Source organism: Polyodon spathula, chromosome 20, assembly GCF_017654505.1.
Source record: "Polyodon spathula isolate WHYD16114869_AA chromosome 20, ASM1765450v1, whole genome shotgun sequence".
In the NCBI taxonomy this organism is placed as follows: Eukaryota; Metazoa; Chordata; class Actinopteri; order Acipenseriformes; family Polyodontidae; genus Polyodon; species Polyodon spathula.
Genome location: NC_054553.1, coordinates 586,286 through 597,692, shown reverse-complemented (window position 1 = coordinate 597,692; position 11,407 = coordinate 586,286). Strand labels below are relative to the sequence as shown.

General features: G+C 41.4%; 1 protein-coding gene across 1 annotated transcript; it reads right to left on the bottom strand.

Annotated features, from left to right (window-relative positions):
• Nucleotides 1–158: 158 nt before the first annotated feature.
• Nucleotides 159–5,042, bottom strand: LOC121295849 (lysozyme g-like). The gene is made up of 5 exons (XM_041220947.1): nt 4,936–5,042; nt 3,475–3,558; nt 2,226–2,422; nt 1,513–1,651; nt 159–656 (listed from the first exon to the last, which is right to left on the bottom strand). Exons 1-5 carry the CDS (start codon nt 4,937–4,939, stop codon nt 523–525), a joined length of 558 nt encoding a protein of 185 aa, XP_041076881.1. The 5' UTR covers nt 4,940–5,042; the 3' UTR covers nt 159–522.
• Between the last annotated feature and the right edge of the window lie 6,365 nt (nt 5,043–11,407).

The window sequence follows — 11,407 nt, the reverse complement described above, 5'->3', positions numbered from 1 at the left end:
ATATGTGACATTGAGAAAATAGGCATTAAACAGGCATGGGAACATCCCCAGGGCAGTAAAGGGTTACAGTGTTTTGATCTTCTGTCCAATGACAAGACAAGCAGTGAAAATGTTGCTAATGCTAAGTTGCATGTGTAAGAAAACAAGAGACAAGGATCTGTATGTGTAGTCTTTTTTACTTAGAAAAGTGAAGCACAGAAATGATTGAATATAACATTGCGAAAGTATACACCCCTTCAATGGCAAGGCTAAATTAATGAATATTGTAGCCTTTCTTACTTAGAAAAGAGAAGCACAGAAATGATTGAATATAACATTGCGAAAGTATACACCCCTTTAATGGCAAGGTTACATTAATGAATATTGTAGTCTTTCCTACTTAGAAAAGAGAAGATACACTACAATATTGAATATAGCTTGTGAAAGTATACACCCCTTCATTGGCAAGGCTGAATGAATAGGCTTGAGGAGACGCACTCAGAAGAGGAGGGTGTGCTGCATGGGGCTCCTTTTCTATTTATTTTAGTATCCATTTGTTTTAAACCATTGGGCTCTGGCAACAACGTCATTGGCATAGTCGTCCCCAGTGGTGCCGATGTCCATCTTATCATAGCTGCGGACGTTTCCTGCTCCAGCGTTGTAGGCTGATATTCCTCCTGAAATACATGCAGTCTGTTAATACATCAAGTAACCTTGACCAGACTGGATTTCAGCTTTGTTTCCAATCAATTTAATAACAGCAGCGTTATTCGAGTTACCATAGCATTGGTATTGTTTTACTGGTACTGGTTTGCATGGGCTTGCGCCTAAAGCTTCTCACTGCTTTCCAATGCCGTATCATCAGGTCACTTAGTTGACTCCAGACGCAGCACATTTTATCTGAATCGATACAATCAGCAGTAATAATAAAACAAATGTTTTTTTAAACTCATCAGAAGCCAGCATAGGCAATGTGTTCACTTAAACTAAGTTACTTTCAGCAATACCAAATGCAGTCTTTTATTGGTGAACTACCATAAAATGATAATGGTACTCAAGATACCCTAGCAAAAAATTTGCTCAAAAAAGGAAGTGTTCAGCACATACAGATAAGAGAGGAAGCAAGCAGGATCGTGAACAGTTTCCATGCCAATCAAAAACAGCTGCACTCTTTTTCTGAAGCCCTACCAATGGTAACAGATTGAGTTAATAGCAAGAATACACAGCTTCTCCAGTCCTGCACTGCACTAGCATTCTGTACCGCATGCTGATCTCTGAACTGACCCTTTATAAATCTTTACCATGCTATTTGTGCACTGTATTGTTGCAGTTTTACCCCATGTTTTTCCCCTGGTTATACGCTGCATTCCCCATAGTTTACCCTGGTTTTCCATGTTTATTAATATGCTTTACCATACCTTGCTTTCCTTTACAAAGCTTAACTACCCTGTATCATGCTTTCCCGGTGCTTTACTTCACTTTGCTATGGTTTTACTGTGGGAAGGTCTGTCCTGTGAGGCAGGTACACTGTACCTTTGAACTGGTGCTCCTTAGGCCAGCTCGGGAACTTCTTCTTGATCTCATTGATTTTGCCAATCAGAATCTGGGTTCCCTGAGTAAGGTGCGGCTCACCGTCCCACGGCTTTGCAGGTGTGTGGTGTCTTTTGTCAACCTGGTGGAAACCAGCGGTTATTGATTAGATTCTTCCTGTTTTTAACAGATCCGATTGCTAGCAGGCGGATGATTGGGAGCTGGCTGCGGCCTCTCCCTTGCAGGGACAGGCTGTCGGCAGTGACTCAACAAATACAGCATGCTGGTGTTACCCCGCTAGAGTTCAACAGGTAATACAGGCTCAGAGAACATTACATTAAAAACCTATTTTGAGATAATGGCCAGTTAGCATAGACTTATCTATCTCCCACAGGGAGAACAAACAAAACTCTGGCCTCTTGGTTTTGGTCTGTCATCCAGATTAATAAGCACGAGTTGTTAAAGAAGGCTGGTGTGGAGCTGGATCTGCAGCCAGGGGCCTGTCCCTCTCAATGTGTTCTTACCATGGAGTGCCACTGTTGTGTGATACACTGCCGTTACTGATTGTGTCCACTGTCGGTGACATAAACACCACGAATGCAGATGAGCCCGGCTCTTTTGCACAGTTGTTAAGACACTCCCTGGCGGTATGCGGGTCGCCGGTTCCCACCCAGCCTGCGCCCTGTTACACCAGCCCCCTGTTTATTTCCTCATACCTGCATGAGCCCGTAACCATTCCCATGGTCTCCCCAGCCATCCTTGAGCTGAGTCCCAGCCCGTGACTCACGGGAGATAATGCCAGCGATGACGCTCGGGTCCATTTGCTGAGCTCGGCCCACCTTGATGATCAGCTGTTTGTACTTGTTCATGTTGGCGAGGTCATGCTCCGCCATCTTACGAGAAGCAGCCACTCCTGGGGTGAAGACATCATAAGGATATGAGTAACAAAGAAATACACTGTTTCACAGCCTCCAGTTAGCACTGATCCTGGGTCTGCCTAATGTAACCTTTTGACAAGCTGCTTCAAGATGAGTGCTGATCAGGGTGTGTGAAACGAGCAGGCAGACTTAGCACAGGCATAGTTAACAAGAGCCCTGGCCTCATATTTTAAGCTTTCCTTTTCAAGTTCAACAGCTCACTAGTTAATTTGTGTAAGGTGTGGTTTCCTTTGCATAGAAAGTAATAACTGCATTAAAGTTGAAAGTTGTTACATCACACAGCCTGGGAGTGAAGCAGCACGCTTTGGAAACCCACCCCAACCCCACCCAGGTGAGAGTCAGGGTGTGTGGAGTGATCCAGGCACAGCCAGTCCCACCTGAGCCCAGGTGAGAGTCAGGGTGTGTGGAGTGATCCAGGCACAGCCAGTCCCACCTGAGCCCAGGTGAGAGTCAGGGTGTGTGGAGTGATCCAGGCACAGCCAGTCCCACCTGAGCCCAGGTGAGAGTCAAGGTGTGTGGAGTGATCCAGGCACAGCCAGTCCCACCTGAGCCCAGGTGAGAGTCAGGGTGTGTGGAGTGATCCAGGCACAACCAGTCCCACCTGAGCCCAGGTGAGAGCTAGGGTGTGTGGAGTGATCCAGACACAGACTCCTTAGGATCAGCAGGCAGCTTCCATGCATCCCTGAAGAGAGTTTCTATAGCCACAAGCTTTTTAATGTAATGTAGGTGTGTATAACAAAAACGCTCTCAGAGCTCTTGTTTTAATTGGTTGAACATTGGCATATATATTCTCCTTTTATAGATTTTACTGTAACATACAGATCAATGATAGGTATCTGGAAGTTCCTTAAATTAAAAAAAAAAAATGAACTTAATATCAAATAAATTCTACACAGAAAGGGTTTGTTATTGAACCTTTCATTATTATAAGGTAATGTAATTGTTAATGATGCAGTGGGTCCCCTAGACTCCTCATGCTTGATTGTATTCAGTTGAAGTGCGTGTTCCTGCTGTGGTGTAGACCCACCTTGCACTGTGAGTTTGTCCTGTTTTGCTGTTTTCTCTGATGCACCAGTGGTGTCGATCTTCGTAACATCTCCATAAATACAAGCTTTATAGAAAAACACAGTGTCAGAACTACTGGAGAGCATTTGATGTACTGTATCAATACAATAGTAACACACTTACACACACACACAACATGAAAACTGTATATACATTACTACACGCAGGAGAAGATTACAACAGGAACCCGTTTGGCATTGGAGGAGGGGGGAAGCAAACAATTGAAAACAATGCTACAGTACTTCCTTGTTTTATTATTGAATTCATCGTGTAGAACTTCTCTAAATACATAACGTACAACCACTTAAGACTTTATTCACTGTTTTGTAGCCTACCAAGATATGTTATCTTGTTGTGAAAAAAACTGTTGAACTTGCATAGTCTTTCCCCACCTTTTCTGCTGAAATACACTTTAATACAATTACTGTGAATTATTTTGCACCAAGTGTGATAATGAAAACACTGCATACTGTAACTCATACAGGTGTGATAATGAAAACACCCCATAGAATAAATCATACAGGTGTGATAAGACCGTGTAACAAATTTTTTTCTTTTTTTTGTTCCTGGGTAGTAAGTGTTATTTCCTAATTGCTTATGCCTCAAAAGTATAGAAAATAGCTATTATTCCCCACAAACTTTGCTTTTGTGACCAGGACAGTGATATTTCCAATGGGAAAACGGACAAACGTGTGTCTTTTCGTTCACACAAAGTCAGAAAAAACCCACATATGAATCCAAATTAACATGTAAATACAGTATAATCGTAAATCTCCAAAAACTACTTACTTCTAAATCTTTTGTAGTCATTTGTGTACTACTTTAGTATAAATACATGTTAATTTGGATTCATATGTTCTTTTTTTCTGACTTTATGTGAACGAAAAGACACACATTTGCCCGTTTTCCCATTGGAAATAGTGATATTTTGAAATATCACTGTCCTGGTCACAAAAGCAAAGTTTGTGGGGAATAATAGCCATTTTCTATACTTTTGAGGCATAAGCAATTAGGAAATAACACTTACTACCCAGGAACAAAAATTGTGTTACATAGTGTAATGAAAACACAGCATACAATAAATCATACAGGTGTGATAATGAAAACACCCCATACAGTAAATCTGCTAACAAGAAGCAGTGTAGGAGCACTTCAAAGTTTATTTACAATTTTGCAGCATTACAAGATTATTTTTTTCTTGTTGTGAAAGAAAAAAAAACTCACTAAACTAGAGAGTTTGATAATGTAGTTTGTTCCCCTTTTCTGCTGAAATACACTGGCTTTCATACAATTGCTCTGCATTGCTCAGTTTTGATATTGCTTATGACAATAAGCCCAGCATCAAGTCACTGTCCTTTAATAAAATGATACAAGTGTCCTTGTATCTTCCTGCCCCTGATGGCATTGTACAATGTGCACTCACCCATGCTGATGCTGTCGTGTGGGTTCCCTTCCTCAGTCTGCAGAGAGCAGCACTGCCTTGCTATTTATACAGGTGTTGTAACAGTGATGGTTAGTATTGCCACTGGATCCTGCGAATGGGCTAATTTCATACAGGTGTTGCAACAGCGATGGCTCATATTGCCAGAGGCTTCTGCAATGGGATGATCAGATTTCACCAGCTCAAGTGGCTACCTAGATTTCCAAAGGCTTCCACAGCCCCTGGACTAGAGCATGTGTTTGCAGCGAGGCCTGGTTCTGAATGTTTTACCACACAATGCAATACTAACAAAGGCCTTGTCCTGCATGATCAGCACAGCAATGATCATTTAGTTAGGAAAGAGTTTGGCAAGAATAATAATTTAAAAAAAAACAACATTTTTTTAAAAGGTTTTACAAGGATTGAAATACTATTCCTGGATGACCACGTTAGCATTCAGTCAGCATCCAGTTCGTGCTCAGAAAGCTATTTTAAGCAAAAACCATTAAGGATGAAACAAAATTAAGCCCCTGTTATTTTCATTTCAGTATACTGTAGAGTCTGATCAATCAGGTCGGCTGGAGCACTTAAAATGAGCTGTGTCTGTACTTGCATTTGGAGATTATGAACCAGCGAGGTGTATACAGTAATGATAATCCTGTTTCTAAAGCAACATTATAAACAATATGTACACATACCAATCAACAACAGTAACCAGGTCTGACAGGACACCTGTTCTTTACATACTTATAAACCTGGAAACCCCCAAACCCCACCCAGTCATGTGTTGCTAAGATTAATGTAAACTGGCATCACTTCCCTTTTGTATCATGCTATTATAAAATGGTTTGGATTCATTTCTGCTTGCTGAGCTGGGCTTGTGGGGCAAAATAAACCTGGACTGGTTTCACAAACCCTGATTAGCACTATTCATGGACTGTGTTACCTAAGATGAAACCAGCCACACATCCTTTAATAAACAGATCATACCAGGAGCTGATTGCTTGTAATCTTATCCTACTGGCAATATGTCCTGGCCATAGTCAAGTGCAGCTTTAATAAGCATTGAGGACCAAATGCACATTGTAAAGTCACGGTGAAATGTGTTACCACAGTTAAAGCTTATGGCAATGAATATTCATCATGGATTGAAATGGATATGATTATCATTACATATAAAAATGTGCAACAAAGAAAAACATCCACATTTATATCCACATGTCAACCCTCCCTTTAAATGTCAATTAGTCGTTGTTAAGCTGTTTCTGCATCAGCATTTTTTTTTTTTTTTTACTCAAACCAAGGAGATTTGAATTGATGGACTTGCTACCAGTGTACATTCCATACTGGGTATTTTATGCTGAAAAGAAAATCTGTCATGACAACTGTTAAACGAGTGAAAATAACAGACGCACAACGATAAACTAAGCGACTGCAAGAATTAAATGCTATTAGGATCAACGATAACGTAATTTGTCAGTTTGAAATTAAAATGAATGAAAACAGAATCGGGTTCAGTCAGGATATGAAGGTAAAAACAACGAACGTTATTTTGTAATTTAATTAGGAAACTATCGCCTCAATCGTGTGATCAAAAATAAGCGTCGAGCGGGAGGAGCAGTTACGCGAGCCAGGACTGAATGAAAATAATACGAGTGGAGCGTTTAGCCAGTTTGTCTGCCCAATTTAAAACAACAAAAACCCGAAATAAATGCATGCGTACAGTTTTTAACATGCAGGACAGTTTATGAGTTTGTAGGCAGTGTGTGAAAGTCCCGACTGGAAGGCGTGTGACTGAGCCAGGCTTGGTTTTGCTGTTATGCTGGTGTTTTTGATTTGGTACGCTTGCGTCGGTGCGTTCCCCTGTCTCTGCAATGACCCTTCAGTGCCAGCCAGCCCAACTCGAGTGCTCAACGGGCTGCAAGAGAAAGAAAGGTAAACAAAACACACGCAAGAGTAAAAGCATTAGTAATCATTAGACTAGAAATCGGGCAATAACATTGCACACCGGCATCTCAATCCTGTGTACCGGAACCAGGGCGCCACAGAGGGTTTAAACATGCAAGCTTTGACATTCACCTTTACAGAATGTAGCTTTCATCTTTAATGGGCGACTATCTCACTCTGCTATGACGTAGTGTAACGCTACCGCTGCACTTATGCCTTTTCAAAAATAGGGGGTCGGCCTTGTTGTAGGATAGCACAGGGATGGAAATAACTCATTTTATAGCAGTTTGATCAATTCCTGGTTTTACTAGGCGTTTTAATAAGGCACACCTGAGCTTGTTAGCTGTATGCTGTGGCATATCAAGTTTGTAGTAAAACGTGGAATTGGTGACACTGCTAGGTAATAGGAATCTTATTTCCATTGCAGTAGCAACATAATTAGTGAACACAGGGGCTATTTTCAAGAAAACTACCTGCAGTGTTATTAAAGAGTGAAGTGTTGAGAAAATCAAACTCTGATAAATAAAAATAATAGTGTGGCGAACCACAGATCCCACTGGCAGGTGTTTCTTACAGGCGGAGGTGGGGCGCGAACCAAGGACCTCCCGCTCTGATTGCATCACTTACCAGCCTTGACCTCTGCCCATACAAGATTCTTAATTCATTGATGAGATACATACTCCTGATAGTGGCGGATGACCTGAGGCCTGGCCTGGTGTATTTCGGTGACACAGTCGTGAAGTCTCCGAACATTGACCAGTTGCTTCCAAAAGCAATGTCTTCCACAATGCCTTTGTACAAGTAAGTGCATCTTTAAATGGTTTGGTGAACAAACAGCATGTGCAGAATGAGTCTCCCAGAGTTAAACTTGTACTCTGTGCCCGACAGCTGTCATGATGATGATTTGCAATTAATTATTGCTGTGAAAAGCCAGGGCTTCCCAAACCTGGCCCTCGGGATCCCTGTGATTTCTGGTCTTCATTCCAGCTGAGCTCTATTTACTTAACTAAACCCTGACTTAAACTCCTCATTTGCTTACCTTGACCTTTTTTAATTGTTTTCAGCTCCTAAAAAGTTGAACATGTTCAACTTAGTTCTAAAGTAATATCATTATCTTGAAATCTGCAATTTTAAGAGCTGAGAACAATTAAAAAGGTCGAAGTAAGCAACTGATGAGTTAAATTAAGGGTTTAGTTAAGTAATTGAGAACTGAGTTGGAATGAAAACCAGAAGACACTGGAGTCCCGAGGACCAGGTTTGGGAAAGCTCTGTGTTAAACGCAGGGGCTTGGCTCCTGGATTCCTAGTGATTTGAGGGAAAAAAATGCATCCTACTATTGTTGTAGATGCATCCTATTCTTTTTTTTGAGAATTTGTATTTTAACCACTGTTTCCTGCAGTGAATTCCTCCTATTCATTTTGTTTTACATGTGGATTTGCGTGTTGCAGGGTGGTCTCTGGGTGAGCGTGGGGAGTGGGCCAAGTACAGTAACTTCGATGTAGCTTTGCATGTGCCGTTAATAATCTATGTGCCTGGAACGACCGCGTCCATCCCTAAACCTGGGGACAAGACCATCCCTTTCCTAGACCCCTTTCAGCACACACCAGACACAGCCTCTAAAGGTAAAACAGCAACAAATTTTGTTTTAAAAACAGTGTGAATTCACTTTAAACTTGTTGTTGTTGTTATTATTATTGTTATTATTAGGCATGTTGCATTTTTCTAGTATCAGTTGATTTCACTCCTGTGCTTGGCGCAGGCACTGTGGTCAGGGAAGTCGTGGAGCTGGTTGACCTGTTCTCCAGTGTCTGAGCTGGCAGGGCTGACCGTGCCGCCCCCCTGCCAAGACCATTCCTTCCACGTGGAACTGTGCACAGAGGGCTTCAGCCTGGGGGGCACCTTCGGCTCCAACGAGCTGAAGACAAACGCCGAGGCCATTGCTTACAGCCAGTACCCGAGACCCGCTGACCTGCCTCAGCACGACTCGGACCTGCCTCTCCTCAGAGACACCCGCATCAGGGGCTACTCCATCTGCTCCTGCGATTACCATTACACCGAGTGGGTGGGCTTCAACCTGGCCACCTTCCGAGCCCCCTTCCAGGACGTGCACGCTGGGGAGCTGTACTTCGTCGCCACCGACCCAAACCAGGACAAGAACCTGTACAACATCACTGAGTACACTGGTGTGGTGCAGAGGTTCAGGAGCTATCTGGAAAAATAAAATCCAAAGACGACTTGGAACACCAACAGCCTCCCGCAACAGATGCTTCATCCGTGTAGATGCGTCTCAATTAAAAGAACGCCTGTCTTTTAAAGAGCTCTATACCAATTTCTCCATTCCAGGGGAAAATGATTGACCTTCCAGTGCTTCAGTTAATGTTCAAGTAATTGGGTGAAAGTGATGGTGTGATGTTGCTCGTACAAGTTACAGTTCCCAGCATGCGAGCATTTGAATCGCAATGGGTGGTTTCTGTCTTCTCTGGAAAGCAAGTTCTGTGAACACATTCTTGTTGACACTGTTGCAGAACAGTCATTTCTAAGCATAGCCGTGCGTTGTAGGAGTCCTGCTGTTCGTACAGTATGCCTTTGCAGCAGTACGAGAGCCATTCTGGTCACAGTCAGTAGTCATTTCGGGTCGTACTGAAAAATCAACCTGTAGCTACAATAGCAAAAACTGTTCTACTCTTTTTAGTAGTATTTTCAGAGCGTGTATTGCATTCTTTAATTCACTCCTTTTTTTTTTTTTTTTTTTAAAAAGGAGAACATTCAGTGTTCGTGTTACAAAATGAGAAACAAACAGGAGCGTGTATTGCATTCTTTAATTCACTCCTTTTTTTTTTTTTTTTTTAAAAAGGATAGAGTGCCTAAGAGATCTTGTATTATATACTTTGGTTGCTTGGAAACCCCTAAAAAAAAAAAAAAAAAGTTACTGGAGCATCTGCTTTGAAAAAGATAGTAGAGGCTCTGTTGTCTGTGGTGGAAACGGTGCCCCAGTATGGTGATGGGCAGAATAAAAGGCCTTATTTTGTCTGTTTCAGAAAAGTTTGTTCATTTCTACTATGTATGATTGTGTATCTTTTGTATTCATGAAATTTGTAAAGAATAAACGCATGTGATTTAGAAAGTGTTTTTTGTATGTATTTTTTGTTTTTAGAGAAGCCCAGAATGAAAGCTGGTTTAAATGCATTGTAGTTTACCCAAAGACCCATGCCTGCACACCTGCTGGTGCACATTATGTAGCAGTTGCTGTATGAATGCTGGATGGACACCGTGCCAAAGTCCTTTTTAAAATTTCAAAGCAGATATCATTGTGCTGAAACATATGCTACTACATTACTATGCATTCAATCAATGGTTAGTGTTGGTAACATCTTTCTAGTTATGTTTTAATTCATTATAATGTAAGTATGTATTTTGCAGAGACTATCCTTGCTAAGCTACAGTATAACCTGATCAACTAGAGTCCAAAATCAAGTAAAGGTCAGTTCAGGTAGGGTGCATGGAATTTGAAGTTTTGAAACAAATGCGTTCTTGTAATACTTTCTATTCCAAGAACCATCAGTCCTCATCTGCTGTCGAAAGCTTTTCTTTTTTTTTTTATTAAATGTGCAACACAAGTACGATGTGAGATTGTTCCTGGGGGAACACCAATGTATTCAGCTCTAGCAGACAGACTGCATTGCCAGCTGTGCCGGAAAATTCCACTGCCTTGTTTTTCACATTCTGAGAAGCAAGGTCAATCCAGCCAGAGATGGATCCATTGGCTGGTTGAAGTGGATATTCTAATTGCTCTTGGCAAAGCTGTATTTTGTTTGCTTCTTCTTTGCTTGGTATCCATGGTTTTAAGTCATAAAACCCCTGTAATGTTTGTCAACGAGGCTGGTCCGAGCAGTGCGTTTTTGTTTTGTTTTTTGTTTGAGTTTTAATTGGCTGCTTGGCCTTCCTGTTGTCAACACATTGAAATAACAATAGTGGTAGAGGTGCAGAAAATACAGATCTTGCAAAGAAAGAAAAACAGCATTATTGGTGAATGTGAAGGGAAGTGGTGTCAAAAGGGAAGAATTCTTCACTTATTAATGATATAGGAAGTATTTGCTTATCTACAGAGCTTGAACCTTTAAACTCCTGGCAGCCTGCATCTTCACAGTCCATCACTTCTGCAGCCCACCCAAGTGACCTGCATTTCGTAAATTGCCATTGCGACCCACAGACCTGCTACACTCGTACAACATGCAAAATAAAATGATGTGGAAGATTCCATTTCAGGTCAGTCCTGGTTGGTTCCCGACTAGAGTCGTCTGTGAAGTTATCAGCCACGAAGAATATATTCATATTGATATAATTAAGTAGTCAAATTATATCATTTTAAATTAACCAGTGTTGTTGTTTTTCTTTTTCTTTTATTGAGTTGAAATGTAATTAATCATTTTGGTCAGATTAATTATTGTCCAAAATACCCCAAACCCCAAATGCTACTGAATGTTATTTTCATTTGTGCCATGGTCTAGCATTGACAGCTGGCAGAGTC

What these genes read in the sequence shown, in the direction of transcription:
- LOC121295849 (XM_041220947.1), bottom strand. An exon ending in GGACAAACTCACAGTGCAAG is followed by an intron (nt 2,423 to 3,474) that starts GTGGGTCTACAC and finishes TCTTCACCCCAG; the next exon opens with GAGTGGCTGCTTCTCGTAAG. An exon ending in ATGGTTACGGGCTCATGCAG is followed by an intron (nt 1,652 to 2,225) that starts GTATGAGGAAAT and finishes GGTTTCCACCAG; the next exon opens with GTTGACAAAAGACACCACAC.